The following is a 25,234-nucleotide window of genomic DNA, read 5'->3' on the forward strand; positions in this document are numbered from 1 at the left end:
GGAGGGGTAGACGAACCATGAGAGACGATGGACTCTGAAAAACAAACTGAGGGTTCTAGAGGGGAGGGGGGTGGGGGGATGGGTTAGCCTGGTGATGGGTATTAAAGAGGGCACATTCTGCATGGAGCACTGGGTGTTATGCACAAACAATGAATCATGGAACACTTCATCTAAAACTGATGATGTAATGTATGGGGATTAACATAAGAATAAAAAAAAAATAAATTTACTTCTTCCCCAAACACATCCTTCAGGCCAGAGTTTTCATAAATGTCCTCGAATGTATCTTAGGTACATGAAAATGGCTTATTCTGACATTTAGCAATTGCTGGTAAAAAACGACTTCAAAAAAGGAGTGGAGATAGAAATACAAAAACTATTTAAAGTCCTTGCCCTGAGAAAATTATATTCTTGTTGAAAGGAGCTGTATTAAACATATTTTTAGAAATTTTGTTAGCACTGAGCAATGCAACATACAAAATACTATTTACATGCCAAGGGCGTAAATAACGGAATTCACCGTCAGCAACATCAATTTGCCTTTTCTGGAAATTGGAAAAGTCAACTGCTGTCTCCTTGATGTATTTTCTTGTCATTTTATTTTGTTGTTTTCCATTTGTGCTTGGCCTCAGAGTACCACTACTGAGAAGTTACTTAGTTTGATTATAATTTTGCTTGCGATCATTGTTTCTTCCAACAATGAAGACAGTCTGTTTGAGTTGTCACAGGGATTCAAATTATCGCTCACCTAACTAATGATCAGTGTGAGGATTAAGTCCGTACACAATGCTGATTCACTGTAAGGGAAAGTGGGAAGACAACCTTTTTCTCCCTTCTTGCACATTCAGCATGGCCCCCTTCCAATAGAAGTTGTACGGCACACCTGGGAAGGGGGTTACCATGTAGGTTGAAAGAAAATGTAAGTCCAGGCCCTTCTTAAAATGCTGATTGTTGGGGCACCTGGCTGGCTCAGTCAGTAGAGCATGGGACTCCAGATCTCCGGGTTGAGTTGAAGCCCCATGTTGGGTGTAGAGATTACTTAAAAAAAAAAAAAAATGCTGATTTTTTTTTTTTTGGCCTGTGCTACAAATATACTCAAAGTTGTCTGGTCAGTAAGTATTAATTGCACATTATCTTATATCTAGACAACTGGAGCTAAAGAGATGGGGGCCAGTATCAGAAAGGTCTATAATTAGATATGCCCCGGGCATGGAACAGCGTGTACTTGTGGGGAGTTGGGAAGGAGCAGAGAGGATAGCCCAGGCTGGAGCCGATGCACAGAGGGAGGATGGAACACGATGTAAGTGAGGCTGCGGGGAGAAGACCAACATGGCTGGAACACAGAACTCTTTTTGAAAAGTAGAGGAACATGGCAAAACTCTGGCAGTTCTTGGCTCATATCCAGATGCCACAATCCAATGCCCAATAGAAAGCCATTGTTGTTTCTGGAGCGGCAGCCTGACTCAATGGAGGTGGTGTCTCAGGAGGATGAATCGGGCATTGATGGCCCAGGCGACTTGCAGAGGGGGATCCCGGAGATGACTGCTGTGTGTTCAGAGGTTGAAGGGAAAGGTCTGCAGCTGCAGCTCTTCTGCACTGGTGACTTCATCTTGAAGCAGGGACAAAATCCCTCTCGGGTTGGTTTTTTTTTTTTTTTTTTCCTTTTCTTGTAAACATAAGCTAGTTTGAGTTGGGTTTCTGTCCCTTTGGAACCAGAATCCTGATGATCAAATGCTTTTTGGAATTGAGTTGCCTTAGGCTTTGGAAGCAAAGCAGTGATGTGGGCAAACAGAATTAGGAGAAGGTAGAAAGGTGGGAGTGACTCCCGTGATGGCTCCTGGGACAGAGACTTGTCCATTTGAATGCGAGCAGAGGGGAGCTCTGTGGGACCAGTTTAAAGAGGTGTTTTGGGGCCAGTTGGTGGCCTGTGGTGAGCCATTCCTCCATGCCTGGGATTGCAGCTGAGCTCGAGCTGTCGCTCTTGGCTATGGCCATGTGCTTGGGACTCAGCAGAAAGAGTTTCCAGCTGGCAGAACCTCTCCTCTGCAGTCAGATACTCCTTTTGCTGTTGTTCTTTTGGGTTCTCTTGGTTTCTTAGATACAGCTTTTTCACGATATGTTAGACATCTATTGGTAACAATAGATATCTGTTATATCTAAAACTAGGTTTGCAAAATCCCTCCCACCCAACTACATTTCCTCTTGCATTCCCTGTATTTGTTGGTGGCAGTCCTATCTTCTCCATCCCCCAGATAACCTTGGGGTTATCTTGGATGTTGCTCTCTTCTCTCTTTTGGTGTTATCTCTGCATTCATTCTCCGTGCAGTCTCCTGCCTCTTGCCTTCGCCCTCAGCCCCCCACCCTCACCCCGTGCTTGGCCACTGATGTAGTATAATCCCCCCAAAGTCCATAGCTCTTTAGACCCTCACGACGGCTGTGTGGGAAAAGATGGGCACTTCACACCCTGCCGCTTCATTCCTTCTGCTTAAAAATGTTTCATTTATCCCTGCTGCCAACCAAATGAAGTCTAAAAGCAGCCCGCTCTCATTAGGAATCAAACTTTCCAAGGACGTAATTGCCACTTCTGTCTGCCCCCTATACTCCAGAGAAAACCAGACTGCTCGATTTCCTTGTGCATGTGTGACTCTTCCTTGTCTGCCTGTTTTTGCTACTGCCTTCCCTTGTATTTCTGGTGCCCTTTTGGTATCTCGACAAGTCTCAGTTGTATGTACTCAGCTCAAACATCAATCCTTCCCCCGTGACGGTTGCACAAATACAATGTCTCCCTGGGCAGAGAGGTGGCAGAGATGAGTACAGTGTCGTAATGGGAGGGTTTGATTTTCTCCATCCACAGGAATGGATTTATTTTTTTAGTTATTTTTATGTATTTATTTAAAGCACAAATAGAAATATCATTTACACTTCTGGTTTCTTGTCCTGAAATGTATTTCTGACAGCTAATGAGAAAAATATTGCCTCCCCCATACATAACACACAATGTCATGCTGATTTCCTCCACAAATCTTCTCTGATTCTCCTCTTCACAACTAGATTTCTTTTTTTTTTTTTAAATATTTTATTTATTTGACAGAGAGAGAGACAACGAGAGAGGGAACACAAGCAGGGGGAGTGGGAGAGGGAGAAGCAGGCTTCCCGCCAAGCAGGGAGCCCGATGTGGGGCTCGATCCCAGGGCCCTGGGATCATGACCTGAGCTGAAGGCAGACACTTAACAACTGAGCCACCCAGGCACCCCTCTTGCTTATTAATTTTCAACCTTATCTCTCCACTTCCTGTTTTGATGGAACATAAGAGTCAAATCAAACTAACTCCCTGCCTCTGTCTACCTACTCCTGATGTTACGTAGGCATACCCCTCTTTCTAAGTCCTACTTTCTCTTATCTCTTTAAAGAATACATCAACCTACATTTGATGAACAGCCAGTGCACAGGTTTTCTTGTGAGAGCTTGGGGCTGTGGTTGGAAGGATATGAGTGAGGGGGTCAGAAGCTGAGGAGGGGTGAATAGGGCAGGTCACCAAGTGTCTGGAAGGCCACTGAGGACTTGGACTCAAGGAGAACTGAGGAGTCCAGGGAGGTTTTCCCTTGCCATAATACTGTGATCCATTTCATGGGTGCCATCTTCTCTCTCTGAAGATGGGTTTTGTTTTTCTTGTTCACTTGTTTAAGTTTTCTTCTATTCTCTGAAGTCAGTTTCCTAAGGAGTTTACTTTCCTGTTGGTTTATCTCAGTCTTGTCGTTAAGACTTCAGGTTTTCAAGGGTCTGGCAATCCTTTGTTGTCATATCATATTTCAGAAAGAGGGACTAGAGAGCTCTTCTGGGACCTATGGACATAGATATGGTTAGTGGACATGGGTAGTGGATTGGCACCTAGCCTGGGGACTACTGATTCCACATGGAGAATGAGAAGGATTTACTGTAGGGCTCCATCCTCCATACTAGGTACCCTGGCTTTCTGCAACTAAGTTTGCTCTGTGTTTTCACTGACTCCCCTTCTGATGTTTGACCTCCATAGCTAAGTGTCTGTCTGCCTGTCTGACGATGGGTCTGACAATGGGGGCTAGGGTCAAGAGGAGGCAGTCAAAGATCTCTTACACACACCTTTAATTTAATATAATGTATTCATCAACTTCTTAGTCCTCCTCCTATAGCATCTCATTGGACTTTGACGGACCAGATTACTGTTCTCTTACCTTCCACTGATGCCTATATTCTAACTACAGCTTCCTTACTTTGCTGCACGAGTTAATACTGTACTTTCTACTTCCCATATTCCAGAAATTTGGGAACTTACTCAAAGGAAGTTGATGGTTTCCCTCCATGATTATAAGCAGGAGTATTATTTGTTTTATACTTATTTTAACGGGCCTCAGAAAGGAAAGGCAAACATTTGCGCTCCATTCCTCCCTTTTGAACTAGAAGCCGGTCAGGTTTCATTAAAGGTTTTGCTGTTTTTGGCATTTTTTTTCTCCCTGCCAGTAAGCCTATCATAAGAGAGGTTAATTGGTCATCGACATCTTATTTTAATGTTAGGCCAACCCCTAATATCCACTTAACTTCTAATTGTTTAATATCAGTTATTTAAAAAGTCAATTCTGGAATATTGCAAGAATCCGTGATATAGTTGTGATAGGAAGTGTTGCTCCTGAATGTTTCGATCAACAGCCCAATAGAAAAATTGGCAAAATGTACATACAAACAGCTAAATCACAAAACAGGAAATTTCAAAATACATGAAAATACACTCAACCTTACTCATAGAGAATGGTAAATCAAAACTATAATGGAATTTTTTTTTACCTCTCATATTTTCAAAGATCAAAAATTTAACACCAGTCTTCATTAAAATTATTCTCATTATCATATGTGCCAGGTACTCTGCTAGGGACTTGGAAAAAAAATTTTTTTTTTTTGTTTAACACTTTATTATTAAGAAGGTGTAAACACTGTTTTGTGGGTGTGGGTTACAGAACCTCTACTGAAGGCAATTTGGCAATAACTATACGTTTTTTTAATTGTGTGTGTTTTGACACAGGTGTTTAATTTCCAGGAAATTATCCTATGGATATACTGACACACAATAAACACACACAGACATTTGTTGCAGTGTTACTTGTATTTGTAGTAAGACTGACATCCACCTAAATGTCCGTCAGTAAGGAACTGGTTAAATTATAATTTATCCATTGCGGTGGAACTCTATGCAGTCATTGAAAAGAATGCGGAAAGCTCTGTGTCTACTCACAGGGAAAGAGAGCCAAGATACATAGTAAATAAAAAGGAAACAAAAGAGGGGGGGCGCCTGGGTGGCTCAGTTGGTTAAGCGACTGCCTTCGGCTCAGGTCATGATCCTGGAGTCCCGGGATCGAGTCCCGCATCAGGCTCCCTGCTCGGCGGGGAGTCTGCTTCTCCCTCTGACCCTCCTCCCTCTCATGCTGTCTCTCATTCTCGCTCTCAAATAAATAAAATCTTAAAAAAAAAAAAAAAAAGGAGACAAAAGCAAGCTGTGATAGCACGCTCTCATTTGTGCTTAGACAATACATAACCTCGTTTATGTTCACAGACTCTTGCTGGAAAGACACACAGGAGCTAGGAACAGTAGTGGGTGCCTCTTGGGAGACAAACAGGGCCACCATGAAACAGGGATAGAAGGGAGATTTGGTTTCTGATTTGTAAATTTTTAATTGAAGTGGAGTTGATACACAATGTTACATGAGTTGCAGGTGTACAACATAGTAATTCTACAGTTCTGTACATTATGCTGCCATCACCACAAGCATAGTTCCCTGTGCTGTACCTTTCATGCCCCTGCCTTATTGACTCCATAGCTAAAAGCCTGTATCTCCCACTCCCCTACCTCCATTGTGCCCATCCTCCTGCCCCTACCCTCTGGCAGCTATCAGTTTGTTCCCTGTATTTATGGGTCTCTTTCTGCTTTTTATTTGTATTTATTCATTTGTTTTGTTCTTTAGATTCCAAATATAAGTGAAATCATAAGGTATTTGTCTTTCTCTGTCTGACTTATTTCACTTAGCAGAACACCCCCTGGGCCCATCCATGTTGTGACAAATAGCAAAGTCTCGTTCTTTTTAATGTCTGTGTAATATTCCATTGTGTGTATATACTGCATCTTTTTTTTTTTACCATTAAATTCTTTTTTTTCCCACTGTAGTATCTTTTTATTTTATTTATTTTTTATTATTATGTTAATCACCATACATTACATCATTAGTTTTTGATGTAGTGTTCCATGATTCATTGTTTGCGCACAACACCCAGTGCTCCATGCGGAACGTGCCCTTCCCAATACCCATCACCAGGCTAACCCATCCTCCCACCCCCCTCCCCTCTAGAACCCTCAGTTTGTTTTTCAGAGTCCATCGTCTCTCATGGTTCGTCTACCCCTCCGATTTCCCCCCCTTCATTCTTCCCCTCCTGCTATCTTCTTTTTTTTTTTTTTTTAACATATAATGTATTATTTGTTTCAGAGGTACAGATGTGTGATTCAACAGTCTTACACAATTCACAGTGCTCACCATAACACATACCCTCCCCAATGTTCTTTATTCATTCATTTATCAGTAGATGCTTGGGCTGCTACCATAACTTGGCTCTTGTGAATAACACTGCAGTGAACATAGGGGTGCATATATCTTTTCAGATTGGTATTTTTGTTTTCTTTGGGTAAATACCCAGAAGTGGAATTACTGGGTTGTGTGGTATTTCTATTTTTAATTTTTTGAGGAACCTCTACACTGTTTTCCACAGCGGCTGTCCCAAATTACATCCCACCAGCAGTGCATGAGGGTTCCCCTTTCTCCACATCCTCACCAGCATTTGTTATTTCTTGTCTTTTTGAGTCTTAGCCATTCTGACAGGTATGAGATGGTATCTCATTGTGGTTTTGATTTGCATTTCCCCAATGAGTGCTGATGATTAGACACATCTTTTCATGTGTCTGTTGGCCATCTCTGTATCTTCTTTGGAAAAATGTTTATTCGGGTCCTCTGCCCATTTTCTAGTCAGATTATTTGTTTTTTGGTGTTATGTGAGTTCTTTATATATTTTGGTTATTAACCCCTTATTGGATATATCATTTGCAGATAGCTTCTTGCATTCAGTAGGTTGCCTTTTTGTTTTGTTAATGGTTTCCTACACTGTGTAAAGGCTTTTTTATTTTGGTGTAGTCCCAATAGTTTGCTTTTGCTTTTGTTTCCTTTGCCTAAGGAGACATACCTAGAAGAATGTTTCTAAGGTCAATGTCACAGAGATTATTCACTGTGTTTTCTTCTACTAGCATTATGGTTTCAGGTCTCACATTTAAGTCTTTAATCCATTTTTTTTTTTTAAAGATTTTTTATTTATTTATTTGAGAGAGAGAGAATGAGAGAGAGCACATGAGAGGGGGGAGGGTCAGAGGGAGAAGCAGACTCCCTGCTGAGCAGGGAGCCCGATGCGGGACTCGATCCAGGGACTCCAGGATCATGACCTGAGCCGAAGGCAGTCGCTTAACCAACTGAGCCACCCAGGCGCCCCCTTTAATCCATTTTGAGTTTATTTTTGTGTATGGTGTAAGAAAGTGGTCCAGTTTCCTTTTTTCACATGTAGCCGTCCAGTTTTTCCAGCACCATTTATTGAAGAGACTGTCTTTTCCCCATTGTACATTCTTGCTTCCTTTGTCATAGATTAATTGACCATATAAGTGCGGGTTTATTTCTGGGCTCTCTTTTCTGTTCCATTGATCTGTGTGCCTGTTTTGGGGCCAGTTACCATACTCTCTTTTTTTTTTTTTTTTTTTTTTTTAATTTGAGAGAGAGAATGAGGTAGAGAAAGCATGAGAGGGGGGAGGGTCAGAGGGAGAAGCAGACTCCCTGCAGAGCAGGGAGCCCGATGCGGGACTCGATCCTGGGACTCCAGGATCATGACCTGAGCTGAAGGCAGTCGCTTAACCAACTGAGCCACCCAGGCGCCCACAGTTACCATACTCTCTTGATGACTACAGCGTCGTAGTATATCTTGAAATCTGGGATTACCATACCTCCAGCTTTGTTCTTCTTTGTCAAGGTTGCTTTGGGTATTTGGAGTCTTTTGTGGTTCCATACAAATTTTAGGATTATTCTAGTTTTGTGAAAAATGCTGTTGGTATTTTGATAGGGATTACACTGTGTAGATTGCTTTGTCCATACCATTGTGGACATTGTAACAGTATTCTTTCAATCCATGAGCACAGGCTCTCTTTCCATTTGTTTGTGTCATCTTTGATTTCTTTCATCAGTGCTTTATGGTTTTCAGAGTTCCATTTGTAACTTTTGAATTGTGTACTTCTGTTTCTAGTACTTATTCAGAAATGAATATGTAGACAGATACATAAAATTTAAAGTTTCTAGACAGAGATCTACTGTATCAAAATTGTAAATGAAAGACTTTTTTCCTGGCTTACAAAATCTAGTTTGGGAGATTTTGCATTTACTTTGCAGTTGGAGGGGCCGAGGGGTCTTAGAGAGGCCCTGCTCTGCACCCTTCCTATGGTTACCATGATGTCTCCATTTGTACTATGGCTGCTGCCCAGCCACCCCCAGAGCCCTCCTCTCTCCATGTAGTCCATCTTCTTCCCACATAGTGCCACCCTCGCCTGCCAGCCAGCCTTGAAGCCACTAAGCAAGCAACACACCAAAAACAGGGGTTTGGTGGGGCGCCTGGGTGGTTCAGTTGGTTAGGCGTCTGATCCGTGATTTTGGCCCAGGTCATGATCTCTGGGTTGTGAGACCAAGCCCCACGTTGGGCTCCATACTCAGCAGAGAGTCTGCTTGAGATTCTCTCTCTCCCTTTTCCCCGCCACCCCCCCAAATAAATAAATCTTAAAAAACAAACAAACAAGTGTTTGGTGCCCTAGGTCTTGGCCTCCCCAGGTGTACCCTAGTTTCCAGTATAGGGTTTCAGCACAACACTGTATTGTGACAGACCTGGCCTTAATCACAACAGTCCCACTTCCAGGATTTTATCCATTTAAGATCCTCTGGTGAAACATAGCCTATCTTCAAGTCACTTCCAAACCTTGTTGGTCAAGACTGTGGTTTCAGCATATGGTGATCAGGGATTTTTTTTTTTTAAGTGACAGTGGATTTGAAACTACCCTCATCCATGCTACCATAAGGGAATTGATGACATTTTTTATGCTTTAGCTTAGACTGATTTAACTTGAAGGTAGATTCGAACACAGGGATTCACCACTGTGATTAGAAAGGAACACAACTGCCTGGACTGAACCATAGGAGGTACTTGTTTACCTGAGACGCCACTTAATCACTCACCTGAGATGCAACTTAATCATCATTCTGCCCAATAGCTACTTACCTTGACTTGCTTGGGATGATGGCCAAGTACAGCTCATTCACAGCATGAGGGACAAAGGGCCTGGGAGATTAATGGGACAGGAGAAAGGAGAGCTGAGTTTACCTTAAACTCAGAGAGGACTCTTTCCAGGAGGAATGGAAGAATTCCAGTTCTGAAAGGAAAAAAAAAAGAATTCCGGTTCTGAAAAATTGTGAAATCTGAGTCATCTCATCATCAGATTAATAAGGTCTGGAAATTGACTCATACTACAATCTCAATAGGGACTGACTGTCCAGCCCGTTTTTTATTTATAGATTGTGTGACAGTATGGGACAGTGTCTTATTGAAACCAGCACTTCCTAGCTGGTAATAAAAATGCATTCCCCCAAAGGGTGACATCAGGCTTGGTTGGTACAAGCAGGATTGTCTCAGTACCCTGGAATTCCCACTGAAAAGCTTTCAGGGCCCACAAGTGATACTTACATTGGGTTGGAGATGGGAGAAGAAAAAACTTGCCAAGGCCGAGTGAAGGTTGATCGTGTGTTTCCAGCATCTGGTTCTTCTGAGGCTACTTAAAACTGTCAGTCACTTATCTGTGTCACCTGCCCAGCTCAGCATCCTGCCCTGCCAGCAGGGACCCTTCGAGTAAACATTTGTTGAAAGAGGAAGGTTGGAACACCTGCCATTAGGGTCACCTCTAGGGCCATGTCCAGTGATCCCTGAGAGGCTCAGCACATTTTGCAAGTACTCAGTCGATGGTTGGGCAGAAAAGAGGCTTTGCCATCCCTGCAGTTAAGGGTGTGGGGCAGAGACAGGCCCACGTGGTGCTGTGGCAAGCAGACACTGACCTCACCAGGAAGGCAGGAGAACTCACGGAGGAGGAGGTGGGATGGGTGATCACCATTATACAGAATCCTGACAGGGTAAGATCGCAGACTGGTTCTTTTTTTTTTTTTTAAGATTTTATTTATTTATTTGACAGAGAGAGACAGCTAGAGAGGGAACACAAGCAGGGGGAGTGGGAGAGGGAGAAGCAGGCTTCCCGCCGGGCAGGGAGCCCGATGCGGGGCTCGATCCCAGGACCCTGGGATCATGACCTGAGCCGAAGGCAGACGCTTAACGACTGAGCCACCCAGGCGCCCCGCAGACTGGTTCTTGAACAGACTAAAGCATGTCAAGCATGGAAAAAAATACAGCCAGGTCCTGGCTCATGGTCTGGACAGCAAACTCCGGGAAGACCTGGAGCAACTGAAGAAGATTTGGGCTCACAGCGGGCTGCGCCACTCATGGGGACTTCGTGTCCGAGGCCAGCACACCAAGACCACAGGCTGCGGTGGCCGCACCGTGGGTGTGTCCAAGAAGAAATAAACCTTTAGGCCTTGTCTATTAGTAAATCAAGAGAGAGACAGAGAGAGAGAGAGAAAGGAAAAAAGAGGAAGATTGTTCTTTTGGTTTGGTTTTTGTCTTGTTTTTTAGTTGACTCTTGTGGTCAGTGTCCCTGAAAGGCCTTGTCTTGGTTATAAAAAAAAGAAAGAAAAATACCTGGTTTCTTCTTTTTCATGACTTAAACAAGACCTGTTATTTCATCTCCCTTGCCGGTGAGTTCAGCTTTACTGACAGTAACTTTAAAGTTACAGAGGGGCCTTGCAGAACCATCTCATTGCCCTCCCACACCTGGCCAGTCTTTGCTGTTTGGATTCTATTATAGTTTCAGTCTGCTGCCACAACACCTCAGCGGGGAGGGGTGCTTGTGGGAGTGAGCTCTCCTGTGTTAGGAATTCACTTGCTTGAGTTTCCATAGCATCTTTTTTTTTTTTTTTTAAGATTTTATTTATTTGAGAGAGAGAGCCCTAGCGGGGCATGGCGGGGGTTGGAGGGGCAGAGGGAGAAGCAGGCTCCCCGCTGAGCAGGGAGCCCCACATGGGGGGACGGGGGCTGGGTAACAGGACCCTGGGATCTTGACCTGAGCCAAAGGCAGATGCTTAACCGACTGAGCCACCCAGGCACCCCTGTGGCATCTTTAAGTCAACAAAACTCTAAAATTGAATGGGCCCCAACATGAATTTCACTTCCTCTGTGAGACACTGCAGAACGAATCCCACATCAGTCAACACGTATAAATGACCACTAGGAGCATCAAATGCTGAGCTGAGCACCGTGGAAAAACACAGACGTTCCCTGTTCGTAAGGAATTTAGTCTAGGAGGTGGATAAATAAGACATTTGCCCAGAGCTAGGGGTACCTTGGATCTGCCAGGCCATGTAGTAATAGGGCTACCTCCAAACAGAGGGGCAGCTTTTTTTTTTTTTTTTTAAAGATTTTATTTATTTATTTGAGAGAGAGAGAATGAGAGAGAGCACATGAGAGGGGGGAGGGTCAGAGGGAGAAGCAGACTCCCTGCCGAGCAGGGAGCCCGATGCGGGACTCGATCCAGGGACTCCAGGATCATGACCTGAGCCGAAGGCAGTCGCTTAACCAACTGAGCCACCCAGGCGCCCCAGAGGGGCAGCTTTTGGTGAGTGCCTCTTGGGGGTAGGGTCCTTTCTCAGTACGCAGAGGTGCTGTGCAGGATAACAGCGGCTCTGGCTCGTGCGTAAAATGCAGTAAATACATAAATAAATGCCAAGTGGATGATTGAGGTTCCACACACACTCATTCTCCCTACTTAAAGAGGGCCTCACAAGTGGATTACCGTCTGATGCTTTTGAAGAACTCGAATAATGTGTGTGTTTGGGGGAGGGCGGGTGGGCAGAGGTATGCTGTAAAGCCCCTTAACCGTTCTACGAATTCAGCTTGATGCTAAAATTAAATAGAACCCTCTATTTCAAACCGAAGCAGTGTTTTCCTGTTAATATTGCAAAGACTTCCATGTGTCTTTTGTCACATCACACAATTCAATTACAGACTGAGCTCTTCGAACGTACCTAAGTGCTTTTGAGCACTTTGAGAATTGAAGAAGTGGAAGGTGGGGGATGCTGACGTACTTAGGAATGCTAACTACCACGTAAGAGCATCCACTGTCTGTAGGGATTGTTAACTGGCTACGTTGTCAGATACACTTGGTCTTGATTTTGACCCTACTGCAGTCTTACTGGAATGGGCTGGAACTGGCACACACTGTGAAAAGTGGTAAGCAAGCAACCACAAAGCTTCAACTAACCGCTCACATTTCCTGCCCGTGCGTGCGGTCCTGTGCAGGTGAAGACACCAAATGGTGGTAAATTAGGATTCAAAGTAGCCAAACTGTCATTGCAATGCTATCTTAATATGTTTTCCTTTATGTTCAGCCTCCCTGGAGCTCTCACATTCCCAGAAATGTGTCTTGTGAATTCTGTGCTTTGCAGGTTGGCACGGAAGAAGGTCTGGCCCATGTAAAACACCATATATTCTCCCTTCCCACGTTCCTCGCCCTCCTCTTTCTTTCCCAAATTGGAATTCGTGTCCCCGGTCCCTAAGATTGAGGGAGCTCAACTCCTGCATCCACCCCACTGGTTACCTCCATTTGTTAGTGGTGTCGTGTGCAAACCCTCCTAACTTGTTTTCCCCTCTAATCCTTCTTTCACCAAAGTCAGCCCTAGTTTTCTAAAAGCCTGTTGATGATGATTAGATACCAGCACTCACCTAGACCCTGTGGTCAGTATAAAAATCATTAAGATCCTCACCCTGCCGTGGAGCCCTCTCGCACTGAAGAGCTAATGAGGGGGCTAGATGGAAGGACAAGTGGTTGGGGGCGGGAGGTGGGTGGATGGCAAGGGAAAGAGAGAGAGGATCTGAGGATGGGTGTGTACCCAGAGGCCTCCTCGATGGACAGACCTAAGCTTGACAGATGCCGGTTCTGTGAACTTGGGCAAGGTGGATGATATCTGAGAGCTTCAGATTCCAGATCTCTGAAGAGGGGGTTGTCATAATTCCTACCCAGCCTGGGTGGCTGTGTAGATTAGAGACTGCAAACGGCTTAGAGAAGTGCTTGGTTAAAATACCAACAACCCGAAGTGGGACCTATATATAACTACAACAGTGGGTGGTAAATGACACAAGAGAAATGCAAACAAAGGGGTGGGGCTCGAAGCAGGAAGGCTCACACCTGGCAGAAGGCCACGCGTGAGCGTGTGCGCCGAGCACGTGTGTATACACAGGCCCTCCCAGCCTCCGGGTGATCTGTCGCCCCGGCACGCAGCTAGCAGGGCAGAGCTGAGCAGTGCGGGGCCCACGGGTGCACATCTGGGAGCCACCCAGTTCCCACAAAGTCGGACATTTAGCTGCCACAGCAGGCATGACCTGGAGCTCATGCCCTTGAGGGGCCAGCCGAGAGGCAGCAGAATGGAGATCTGGAAAGGGCACGGCCGTTCAGGTTGACTTCAGCCTGCTATGGGGATTGAACATCATTCCCTTCTCCAGAAAGCAAGGTGTTTTCATCGTTTTTCTTTCCACCCCCTTCCCTGGATGTCTAAGGCCAAGCGTTCTTCTCTCCTCTCCAGCTCAGAGGCTGAGAATGGTGTGGAGGAGAAAAAGAAGATCTGTAAGTCGCCAGCAATCCAGTCCCCAACCCCGTCCAGCGAGGCCGAGTCCCCAGACCAGAAGAGAATCCTTTCCTTGTGGTGAGTTCTGGCAGTGACAGTTTGTTCTTTGGGGCCTTTGGGGACAAGGGGTTGCTGGGAGGAGCTCGTGTTTCTAGGTTGGTGGTGGTGGTGAAGAGTCAGGATCTACTGTAGGCAAATAAACCCCTGACAAAGAAGTGGGGTGCCTGTCTTTGAAGCTGAAGCTTGCCTTCCTGCCTCGTCTCTTGCTGGCAGCATCCTTCCTCCTCCCTGCCCCAGCCCACGGCAGAACATCTGCCCCTTTCTTCAGGGACGGCTCTTGCTACCCGATAAAGCCAGGACAGCCCCCTGTCTGGCACAGACCTCGGAAGCACCTACAAAGGTGGCCAGGGAGCCCATGAGACCTGCCCAGGTGGGAGTGCCCGTTCCACCTGTGTGAGTGCTCACCTGCTGCCTCGCCTTCCCGGCAGCCACCCGCTTGGGATCCCGGGCCGGGCTGTGCCTGTCTCGGGGGGCCGCTGCTTCCTGGGGGCTGGTGCTGGGAGCCAGCAGCAGTCTGGTCATGAGCCTGAGAGGAGCCACGCTCCCCGGCACTCCCAGAGCCTCCACTTACATGCTTGCTTTCCCACAGAAGGAAGAAGTAGGAACTTCACATTGCCTTTTTTTTTTTTTTTTTTTTTTGCCCTGAAAAGAGAATGGCTATACCCGTGGTCAGTTACGGGGCAGTGTGGCCGGGAGTCCTTACCGAGCGGTGGAGGGATTGCTCTCCTTTCTCCTCCCTGATCCTGGAACTGTCAGAACTGCACCTTTCGGGGTCTCCTGGCCTCTGCCAAAGGGTAATTAAGTAACTCCTGCCTTTCCCTTTCCTTCCTGGCTACCCAACCCATTCCTTCTCTCCAAATCCTTACTTCATTCAAGACCAAGCGTAAGTCTCATCTCTCTCTCCCCCAGATTTTTTCTTTTCTGTCGCTTCCAGTTCTCTCGTCTCTGGTTCTGCATGGCTGGCTTGACACAGCTCCCGTTCAACTCTCTTTTCTCTAGTTTCCTGTCCGCGCAGCTGGCCGCACTCACCGCACGAGTCTCTGGACAAAGGCACAAAGCATGTGGTTTCTTGAATCTTGCACCATTACTGGCCGGCTCCTGCGGGAGCCTGAAAAGGGTGCCTTGAGTCCGCCGCCCCCAGGCTTGGGATGGGAATGACGCACCCAGCACCCACCGTGAGAGCATGCTTGTTAACCGGCGCGGGCGGGGCCTCGGTGTGGTCGCAGAGAGCCCCACGCTGGCTTTACTGTTCCGCTCTGGCCGGCTGGAAATTCCTGATTTTTGAATAAGAGGCCCGACATTTTCATTTTGCACTGGGCTTTCCGTCCAGCTCATAGTCACCTGTGAGAAACGAGAGTACCACAGCTCAGGAGACACAAAGACAGCAGCACTATGTAAATCAGCACCCCGTTCACAGAGCGCCGTGCTCTGCAGACGAGTCCATTCTGCTGTGGCTATTGAATCCATCAAGGGTACAGCTGCCCTCCTAGTCGCATTTGCTGACGGTCCTTCGAGAGGTCGTTGCCTTGGCAATTCCGTTAACGTTTACAAACGTGAATCCGTAGAGGTGATTGAATCAGATCAGTGGATAGTATAAGTAGTAGGTAATCTGACATTTGTAAAAATAGTTTTATTTTTTAGTTCAGTGTTTATTCGTAATTTCAAAGAAAAAAAAAGTGATTCCTAGAATTCAAAAGGAACTTATATCTGTGAATAGGTTCACTGATCTGTAGCTAAATCCAAATCTTCACCTGTGGTTAGAGCAACATGGACCCAAACTGTTGGGGCTGGCAGGGGCCCGGAACATCAGATAGCCCGTCTTTTCACAGCTAGAGAAACCCAGAGTCTAAAATCTGACTTCAGTCATTTCTGTCTCTGAGTCATACCCTCATACCACCTGAATTACTCAAGATTCTTACATTTGCTTTGAACCAAGTAGTAGTTGTAACTGAGCCTCTTTGTAAGGAATCATATTGTGGAATCATGGATTTCATGTGTCATTTTTCCCAATAATAATATAAAAAAAAAAACCTACGTAATTGTATCCTAAAACTTGGTCCTGTGTAGACCTCTGAAAAATCACACATATATAGACCTCTAAAAATCAACACGTGCATTCCACTTTGAAATGATTCTGTGTGTCTGCAGGGCTGAAGACATGTGTAAATTCACACATGTACTCAAATGGAGAGCCAGGACCAGAATCACCTTAGAAACACCAGCCGGAGCTCTGCCCTTACTAGAACAAAGGAAGACTTCACTTGCAAACACAGTCTTCATTTTTATCCTGATTTCACTTCTGTTTTCCCTACTCTGGGATGTTTTGTCTCTCTTTCCCTCATACCCACCTCCTGCTCATCTTCCGAGTCCCAGTGTATTAAACCCAAATTGTACTATTGATCTCCTCTTACCTCCTGATGGACTTAGTGCCTCTTTAGTTCCTCCTAACACCCATGGTATGTATTATTTGGTGCAAAGTCTTATACTGCCCTTTTAAAAAGTTGTTTGATGAATTCACAGGCTCCTTAAGGAAAAAGACCATCTTGTGTGCCTAATGGCCTTTGATACAATTCCCTCCTCAATTAACACATGTTAAATATTAATAGAATTCTGAAACAAAAATATTCTTTGATTGAACTGTAGCTGTAGTTTTGCTTAATAATTTGCCTATACTACTCCTCTTTTATTGCTTAGAATGCTTTTGAGATGGTATTAATGACCTTCACAATTCAGTTGATATTTCTCCCTTCTACAAGTCCACATTTCTCTGCAGTTTGAGATTTGTAGGCTGGTGAAACCATCCTGGTCTCCTACACACTGTACTGTGTAAATGCTCCTAGAGTATTATGAGTGATCACTGAGGTCGAGAAAAGAAAAACGAATGTCAGGTTTTCTCGTGAGATGGTATAACAATCAAGATTTATTACAATACAATTAATGAGTAGCATACAAAATTCATCTTACCAACTCCCTTGATTCTCTTTCCTCAGGTCAAAATCCAGTTTTGATGGTGCCTCTTTAGCAAGTGATAAGAATGACTGTAAAACAGAAAGCAAAAATGAATCTAAGATGGACAGGAAAAAGTATTCGTCTTCCAGCCAGGTAACTTGGGAAGGCGGTGTGCGTCATGTCAAGGCAGGGGCACTAAACCCAAATGTGCATCTTCCTGCTGGCCAGGACTCACGTAGGCAGAGATGGCAGAGAATCTGGAAGAAAGAACAGGATGCAGTTCCTTCGGTTGATTTTTAATCAATATCGTTATTTCACCACTGACCTTTCAGTATATTCTGGGCAGTGGTGAGTTCCATGCCATGACCCCTAACTCTGACAAGCGCCCTGAGAGCAGGGACCCACACAGTCATGTGCTGGTCTAATAATTAGCCGAGACCAGGAGAGCTGTGATAGCCTTGCATTAAAATTAGAGTCTGATACAACACCCGTATGAATAGAAGGCTACCCAGCTGCACGCGGAGGGGGGAAACCTGTGAACAGAGTCATGATTCTCATCCAGGAGTAGTTTAGTTCTGCTCTAAAACACACCCAGATGGGTGTCAGAGCCCAGTTCTGTGTCTTAGAGTGTGGCATACTTACTGGGGTCAATGGGTTGAGGTGGTTATTGACACTTCACCCCTAAATACTTGAATACGTGTTCCCTAAGAACTAGAACAAAAACAACAACAAAAACCCACTGGCACACACGAGAAATGTAACTAAATAGTAAATATACCAAAATATTATTAATGTAAAATCCATTTTGGATTTCCATAATTGTCCCAGTACTGGATGCCTTTCCTTTATAAATGTTTTTTGCTCGTCTATCTCTAGAATCCAGTCAGGAGGCACGTATTACATTTATCTGTCGCTTTTAATATAGATCATTCCCATCCCCCCCCTTTTTTTTTTTTTGCATTTTACGTTCACATTTTTGAAGACTCCATGTTCTAGGTTTTTTGTATTATGGATTTTTTTTTTTTTCTTTTGGGCCCAGGTTTTGTTGTTATTGTTGTTGTTTTAAGATTATTTATTTACTTATTTGTCAGATTGAGAGAGAGAGTATAAGCGAGGGAGGGGCAGAGGCAGAGGGAGAAGCAGGCTCCCTGCTGAGCAGGGAGCCCCATGTGGGACTCGATCCCAGGACCCTGGGATCATGACCTGAGCCGAAGGCAGACGCTCAACTGACTGAACTACCCAGGCGTCTCTGGCCCAGATTATTTTTAAACCAAGTTATGCAGCCGATTCTCACTGTAGCCATTCAAAACAAAACAAAACAAAACAAAAAAACAAATCTCAGGAAAGCGCTCCTGGAATACCTAGCTTTAATCCAGGTAACGTTCTAGATTCAGACTGTACTTTTAGGAAGCAGCATGAGGAGACCTACTTTACATGAGGTGTTTATAAAATAGCTGACTTGTGGGGACCACCTTTCATCTGCAGACCTCTCTAAACTCTTCCTCGGAGCAATACTAGGGCCAGTCCTGCCATTGAGACCACTCCCAGTTTGGATAATAAAACATGAAGGGCCTGCTTGTACTCTCTGTTCTGCTCACAGGACTTTTTTTTTTTTTATCAAAAGCGTCCTGTCAGGCAGAGGTCCAGTGGAAGGAGGACCAGTTCCACCTCTTAGCTGTGTGGCGCCAGTTCAGTGACTCAGTTTCCCTCAGGCACACTGTCCAGACCCATGGAATGGGAACATCAGCTCCCCGGGTTATTTTGGGGATGGTATTTGTGAAGGCAGGTGACCAGATGGAAATTGCTGGCTGTCTATTGTTGTTACAGCTGTGTAAACACATGCCTTCTACCGCCCTAGAGAGTCATCTCCCCCTGACACTGGCTAAGGAAATGCCCTTACAACAAAAGTAGAGGGACTGACAATACCAGGTGGTGGGTCTTTCGGATGAATTGTCCCATTTAAGCCTTATGGCAGCCCTCTGAGGCAGGGAGTGGATTTGCCCTCAGGCACAGAAGAAGAATCTGAGGCTCAGCAAGGCTCCCTCACTTGGCCACACACACCCAAGGAGAGGTGTAGCCAAGACTTGAACTCAGGTTTATGTGACCCTTTAACCACTGCCCTCCTCTGAGAGTCCTTGTATCTGTAGTGCCCTGGGATCTCCTGCCTTCTTTGGTGAGATCCCTTGGAGCTTCAGGTCATTTTTTTATTAGGGACACCCTTGTCAAGCCTCCTGGGCAGAACGGTGACCACCAGCTGCAGCGTGGTCCCAGATGCCTGTCCAACCGGCAAGTCACTAATCCTGTTGGAAAATGAAACTTTTGTGCCCTGCCCTCTCTGAAGGCTTGTGCTGAAGACTGTAAGATCAGACAGAAGGAGTTCCTAAAGAGACTGTATCAAGGGAGGGGAAATTTGTTATGTAATTTATTTATTTATTCTAAAATTTATTTATTTATTAGAGAGAGAGAGAGAGCGGGGCAGGGGCAGAGGCAGAGGGAGAGAGAATCCACAAACAGACTCCCCGATGAACGCAGAGCCCGCCGCGGGGCTCGATCCCAGGACCCTGAGATCATGACCTGAGCCGAAATCAAGAGTCGGACTCTTAACGGGCCGAGCCACCCAGGCGCCCCTTGTTATGTAATTTCAATTGAAGTTCAGATTTACGATGTTTCACCAAGAAATGCGAGCAGTAACGCCTGTATTGTGTTCTCACCGTAGTACAAGGCGAATATGCACTTCCACAAGTTGTTCCTTGATGTCCCAACTGAGGAACCACTGAGGCAAAGTAAGTCCCGGCCTGTCTGACTTATTTGACAGGATGCTAATTGGTTTGGGGGAAGAAAGCGGGCTCTGTCTGGGGCCTGAAGCACCCAGGCGAACAGGTCTTTTGAAAGTCACGATGCAACGGGGGTGCCAGCATTCAGCTGTCACCCAGCTCCTTGAAGGACAGTGGAAGGGGAAACCGAATCCCTCCCCATGACAGGGAACCCTCCAAGGTGATTCTGGAATGATCTCCTCACCTTCTGTATTGACTGCTGAAATGCACTGTGTGTGGGTTGTCCTGAGATTTGGGATAACAAGACTGGAGGAAGAGGGGCCGCTGAAAGAAGGCTGAAAGGAAGCGCAGATCCTAGTGCACAGACGTGTGTCCAAGCCTATACGATGCGGGGCGCTGTGATCACCCCCAGACATCCTGCCCGGCATGCCAGTGAAGACCTCCTCTGTTCCTCTTAGGTTCGCTAGGACCAGGGTTCCATTGTGGCCTCTCAGTGTACCCATGTTAAGCAGGAGGCTGGATTCCTGCCATGATGCCCACACATGTGGATCACATGCTCTTCCCACACTGAGACCATCAATTTCAAAAGGAGTCATTAGTGACAGTCCCAGGGAAGGAGGGGCAGGAGTGCCACCACGAGCTCAAGGTGACACGCCTTCCTCAACAGAGGAGATTTTGAAACTCCATTCTGGAACTCTCGTTTGTAGTGATAGACTTGCCCGGCCATTTTGACTTCCATACTAAGGCATGTAAAGACTTTGAATTAAATAACAAACTCTCATCCCCATAGCTTTATGCCCTGAAAGATGGCTGATGAACAGGTGAAAGATCTTTTGAGTATGAGTGTATTATCTCTGCCAATCCTGGGGAACCAACATATTTACATAATTTTTATTTCATATGGAAATTCTAAGTGCTCTTATACCTGTGTCTATTTTCCCAGGTTTTACCTGTGCTCTCCAGAAAGAGATACTATACCAGGGGAAGCTCTTTGTATCAGAAAACTGGATTTGTTTCCATTCCAAGGTTTTTGGAAAAGACACTAAGGTTGGTATAATTTTTTAAAAAGGAAGCTATGCACTTTTTTATATGTTGTGAATATCAATTGTTTTAAGCGTAGCAATGCTGATAAATATTTACTCTTAATTAGACCTTTATATCTTTATTTCCTTTATCATGGTTCCAAATATTACAGGTTCTAAATGCCTCTAAATGACACTAACTTCCCTTTTTTCCTAAAGACCACTCTCCGTTTATTTCCTTATGTACATAGATCTCTCCCACAACCCTGCACTAAATCCGTTCTACCCAGATGGCACCAGAGAACTCTCAAAGTTGTCCATTTGGAGAGCATGCCACGATTTGTTTCAAAGACCTATATTAAACCCAAGACCATTTTTTTTAAATAAATATCGATTTTTACACCGTGTTCCTATCAGTTACATCAGACATGTAGAAAAACAGGCTTAAAAATAAGCCACTTACTGGAGCTCACTTTGTACCATCACCAGCACCAAATGAGCAGGAATTGGAACGCTTAAGGCCTGGTCTGAGAGACTCACACATCCACATTCCCCAGGGGACAATGACTGAAAGTTCTCATTCTCATTAAACTGATTTGGGGGAACACAGGCCCAAGATACCTGAGCTGTTCAGGAGGATAGCCCAGAGGAACTGGCAGTTTTCCCAAGCCACTGCCTTCCAAAGCGAGGACCCTGGGACTGTGTCATAAGAAGGAAAAAGTTAATTCCATCCCACTGACATTCTTTCCCTTTGTCCTCCAATGTCACACCGCAGTTCATTCAGGCCACCAGAACAAGGAGTCCGAGAAAGTCCTTTTTAGGTTCGCGTGACCTAGTGAGTTCTTAATCCTTCTGATTCCTGATTATTAATAAGCAGCTTTTATATTCATGAAGTCGCTGACTGAAAACTTTTTGTTTTGAGTGGTAGTTATGTTTTATTTAAATATTCTCCCTAAAGCCCCTGGCAATCTTTTAGATAATGACTATGTAACAAACAATGGAAATTCTTGATTTTGTTGGTGTTGGGTCAGCCGACTAGCACACTGTTCTTTAGGTCAGACATGTTATTTTAATGTTGTTTTGTAATTATGTAGAGTTGTGTTTAGACAAACATATTTTGACAAATAGTATCATCTGAATCAGTATAATGCAAAGCAATGTTAAGCAGTATTCCACTGTATTTCTAGATTTCTCAGTTACAAGAACTTGTTCATGGAGTAGGGAAGGGGTTGGGTAGAAGGGATCTCCAGTTCAATGTGATAAGATAATTCTCAGGAATCTAGAGCCAACGCCTCTGACCAAAGCAGCAGGGTTGGAGATATTAGTGAATGAAGAATGAGTCTTTGTTAAAGGATGAGGGAGTTCTAAAACTCAGGAAGTATACTTTGAAGCCAATATGATTCTAGCAGTGGTTTTAAAATCCAACATGTACCTAAGAGAGAACTGACTGGCATTAACACACTGGTTTTCTAAAGACATAACATGGTGGGTCTTGGTAGACCTTACTTTTTTCCCCCAAAGTTATCCCAGTGTATAACTTCTGAGTTACCTCCTACACTTCACCATTTGGGCCAGTAGAGTTCTTTGGCAATTTTAGGAAATGTCTTATTAAGATTAGCCCCTCATTCTTCCCTGGTCTTCCCATCTGGAACTTGGAGGGGCAGTAGAACATTTCTGTCTCATAAACCTAAATACGGGAATGCAAGTGTTCAGAATTAAAAGCTTGTTTTTCTTCCTTCAAGCTGGCAGCTCTAACCTAAGGCCTTCCTCTTCCCCACCGACCCTGTTCTTTTAGAACCTGCAAAGCGTTTTTACAAAATAAATGTTCAAGTTAGTGTGGGTACCTGTGGAGGGAGTCAAGTCATTTTACCGTGGATGTGTGTGACTCTGTTTTCCAGGATCAAAGTGATATGATCCTTTTCTCTTTGAAACAAGACTGGCTTGGGGGGATATAACATAAAACTATTGGAACATCTATTCTTCATGTTATCTGGTACATGCTTGTAATACATTGTATGAAAAAGAACCCACATTTTGGATTGGATTGGTTCAAATTCCATTGTTGTAACCTATTATTTTTATGACCTTGGACAAGCACCTACCTCTCTGAACACGTCCTAATCTCTTAGAATATGTACTTCATAAGACTGTCCTAATTAAATGACTTTCTCATCTGTTGTAATTCTCTATTGTTTGAAGCAGAAAATAAAGTTAGAGTTCATTTCACCCATCCTCTTTTTATGAAACGAATGAGGAAATGAATGACTTTTTGTTTTTTTTTTTTAATATGGAACACTTCATGAATTTGCACTCATCCTCGTGCAGGGGCCCTGCTAATCTTCTCTGTATCATTCCAATTTTAGTATATGTCCTGCCAAAGTAAGCAGAATACATCACTTTCTTAATGAGTGCTAGGCATTTTCCATATATTACCTCACTTAATCCACAGAAAATCCTGGGAAGCAGGGCAGACTATCTCCATTTTACAAATCAGGAAACTGAGGCTTAGAAAGGGTAGCTTGTAAGGTCGAGTAGGTCACGTAGAGTGGACCGTGAAAAGTAAAATAGCCACTTGTTTTATCAGCAAAACGAGTTTATTCAGGAATAGGAGAGAAATCACAATTTGAGCCATGCAAGCTACCGCAAACCGTAGGCAAACCACAGGCAAGTCGAGATCGAAGGAGAGAAATGTTAAATTGCAGAGAAAAGAAGGAAGTTGGGAGGGGTCGCTTTAGACAAAAGTCCATTGGAGAGAAGTGAGTGTTCAGGCCTTCTCATTGACTGAGCTTGTTGCTGGGCAAGGAGAAGTCCTTCCTTCCTCCTGCTGGGTTGGGTAGTCAAGTGGGCTTATTCCTGTTGGGGTCTGCAACTGAGGAGCAGAGGTGGTGCGTGAGAGTGCCCCCTCCTCTAGCCTCCAGGCTGCATTTTATTTTATTTATTTATTTTTTTAGATGAAGAGGTTCTTTTTTTTTTTTTTTTTTTTTTTAAGATCTTATTTTTATTTATTTGACAGAGAGAGACACAGCGAGAGAGGGAACACAAGCAGGGGGAGCGGGAGAGGGAGGAGGAGGCTTCCTGCCGGGCAGGGAGCCCAATGCGGGTCTTAATCCCAGGACCCTGGGATCATGACCTGAGCCGAAGGCAGACGCTTAATGACTGAGCCACCCAGGCACCCCTCCAGGCTGCATTTTAAATGAGGTTTCCTTTATTCAGTGTCATGAAAGTAACATAGCTGAGAATTGAGGTCCCAAGGTTTTCCCTACCCGCACGTACCTAAAGGTAGAGGAGAGCCAGGAGTGTGCAGAGATTAGCCCTAAGTGGACGACCACAAGCACACAATTTCTTTAGAGCCCTGGGCCTATCTTTAAGATGACTGTGCATTTTGCATTCATTTCCTCATCTCAAGACAAAGGTTTCTCGCCCAGCCAGTAGAATTAATGATGCAGATTTACGCTCTGGCTTTGTAAACAGAACTTTGAGGAGACTCGCTTTTCATCCTGGAGGCTGGAGAGCTCCCTGGTGGTTTTGATTTCTTTGTTAAACTTCAAAAAAATTTTTTTTTCCTTCAACATAAAGATTTGAAGTCGTGTTCAGTGAAGCCTGAACCAGTCTTAACTGATTCTGTTTCAGATCTCTATTCCGGCATTCTCAGTCACCCTAATAAAGAAAACCAAAACTGCCCTCCTGGTGCCAAATGCCCTGATTATATCAACAGTCACAGACCGGGTGAGTAGGCCTTGGAGCGAGGGCACCTTTGCTTTGTCCTGTTTGTGTATTGTCTCCCCTCACAAGGTGCTTTATTCTAATATAATTGTTGACAATTTTGATTTTCCTGCTGACTTAATTCTGCTTGCTTGACCAAGGTCGAAAACATAAAATTCTTTCCCAACTTCCCTTTCCCTAATATCTCTTAGAGGAGGCTAAGCTGATATATTGAGTTTCTTTAATATTTAAAATAGCCACAGCCACCACATGGTTGAGGGGGTGAGGTAGGCTGAGACTGAGGAGTCTCTGGGGTGGGGTGGCCACCCTCCCCAGAACCTTACTTGGTCCCTCTCCAGAGCCGTCCCAGATACGTCAACCCAGTGCTTGCCCTGCATGGTCAGCTTCAGGACCAGTTTCTAGTCCCCCTGTGCTTCCAGGTTGCTTCAAGTACTGTTCTGTATAGAAATTCTAGAGCTACTCCTGACTTGGGCTGCCCCACACACGTGCAACCAGAAGTATTTGCACTGAGAGTGGTGTTCATTTCAGTTTGGCCAGAAAGAGGGAGTGGAATAGTTCGCCTACTCATTTCTCACTTGAAATTATTTTTTTAAGATTACCTACTATTTCAATGAAAGCAAAAAAGCTGCATTCCATTTCTAACCCTACTGGGTAACTTGAAGAGGGAAGGTGGGCGGAGAAAAGACGAGAGCCTAATCTGATGAGGTGGGAAATAGGTTAATATTTTGAAAAAAAAGGTGTTTTAATACTAATGGCTAATGAGCATTAAGTACTTCTCGTCAGGCACACTAAATGCTTTCCTTCTGTTTTTACATTGATTCCACACTGCCACCTA

The 25,234-nt window shown here is 44.6% G+C and overlaps 1 protein-coding gene and 1 non-coding gene across 6 annotated transcripts in view; one reads left to right on the top strand and one right to left on the bottom strand.

Moving 5' to 3' along the window:
* GRAMD2B (GRAM domain containing 2B) overlaps positions 1–25,234 on the top strand; it is a 123,933-nt gene that overhangs the window by 85,296 nt on the left and 13,403 nt on the right. For all 5 annotated transcript variants that reach the window (XM_044917128.1, XM_044917129.1, XM_021702183.1 and 2 more), the window contains exons 2-6: positions 13,830–13,949; positions 16,922–17,033; positions 19,597–19,663; positions 20,598–20,701; positions 24,307–24,402. In XM_044917128.1, the coding sequence (XP_044773063.1) occupies positions 13,830–13,949; positions 16,922–17,033; positions 19,597–19,663; positions 20,598–20,701; positions 24,307–24,402 (499 nt within the window). The remainder of the gene's footprint in view (positions 1–13,829; positions 13,950–16,921; positions 17,034–19,596; positions 19,664–20,597; positions 20,702–24,306; positions 24,403–25,234) is intronic.
* Positions 22,958–23,061, bottom strand: LOC123325361. Its single transcript, XR_006540379.1, has one exon. It is a non-coding gene; the product is annotated as a U6 spliceosomal RNA (small nuclear RNA).

Source organism: Neomonachus schauinslandi, chromosome 7 (assembly GCF_002201575.2).
Source record: "Neomonachus schauinslandi chromosome 7, ASM220157v2, whole genome shotgun sequence".
NCBI classification, from domain to species: domain Eukaryota; kingdom Metazoa; phylum Chordata; class Mammalia; order Carnivora; family Phocidae; genus Neomonachus; species Neomonachus schauinslandi.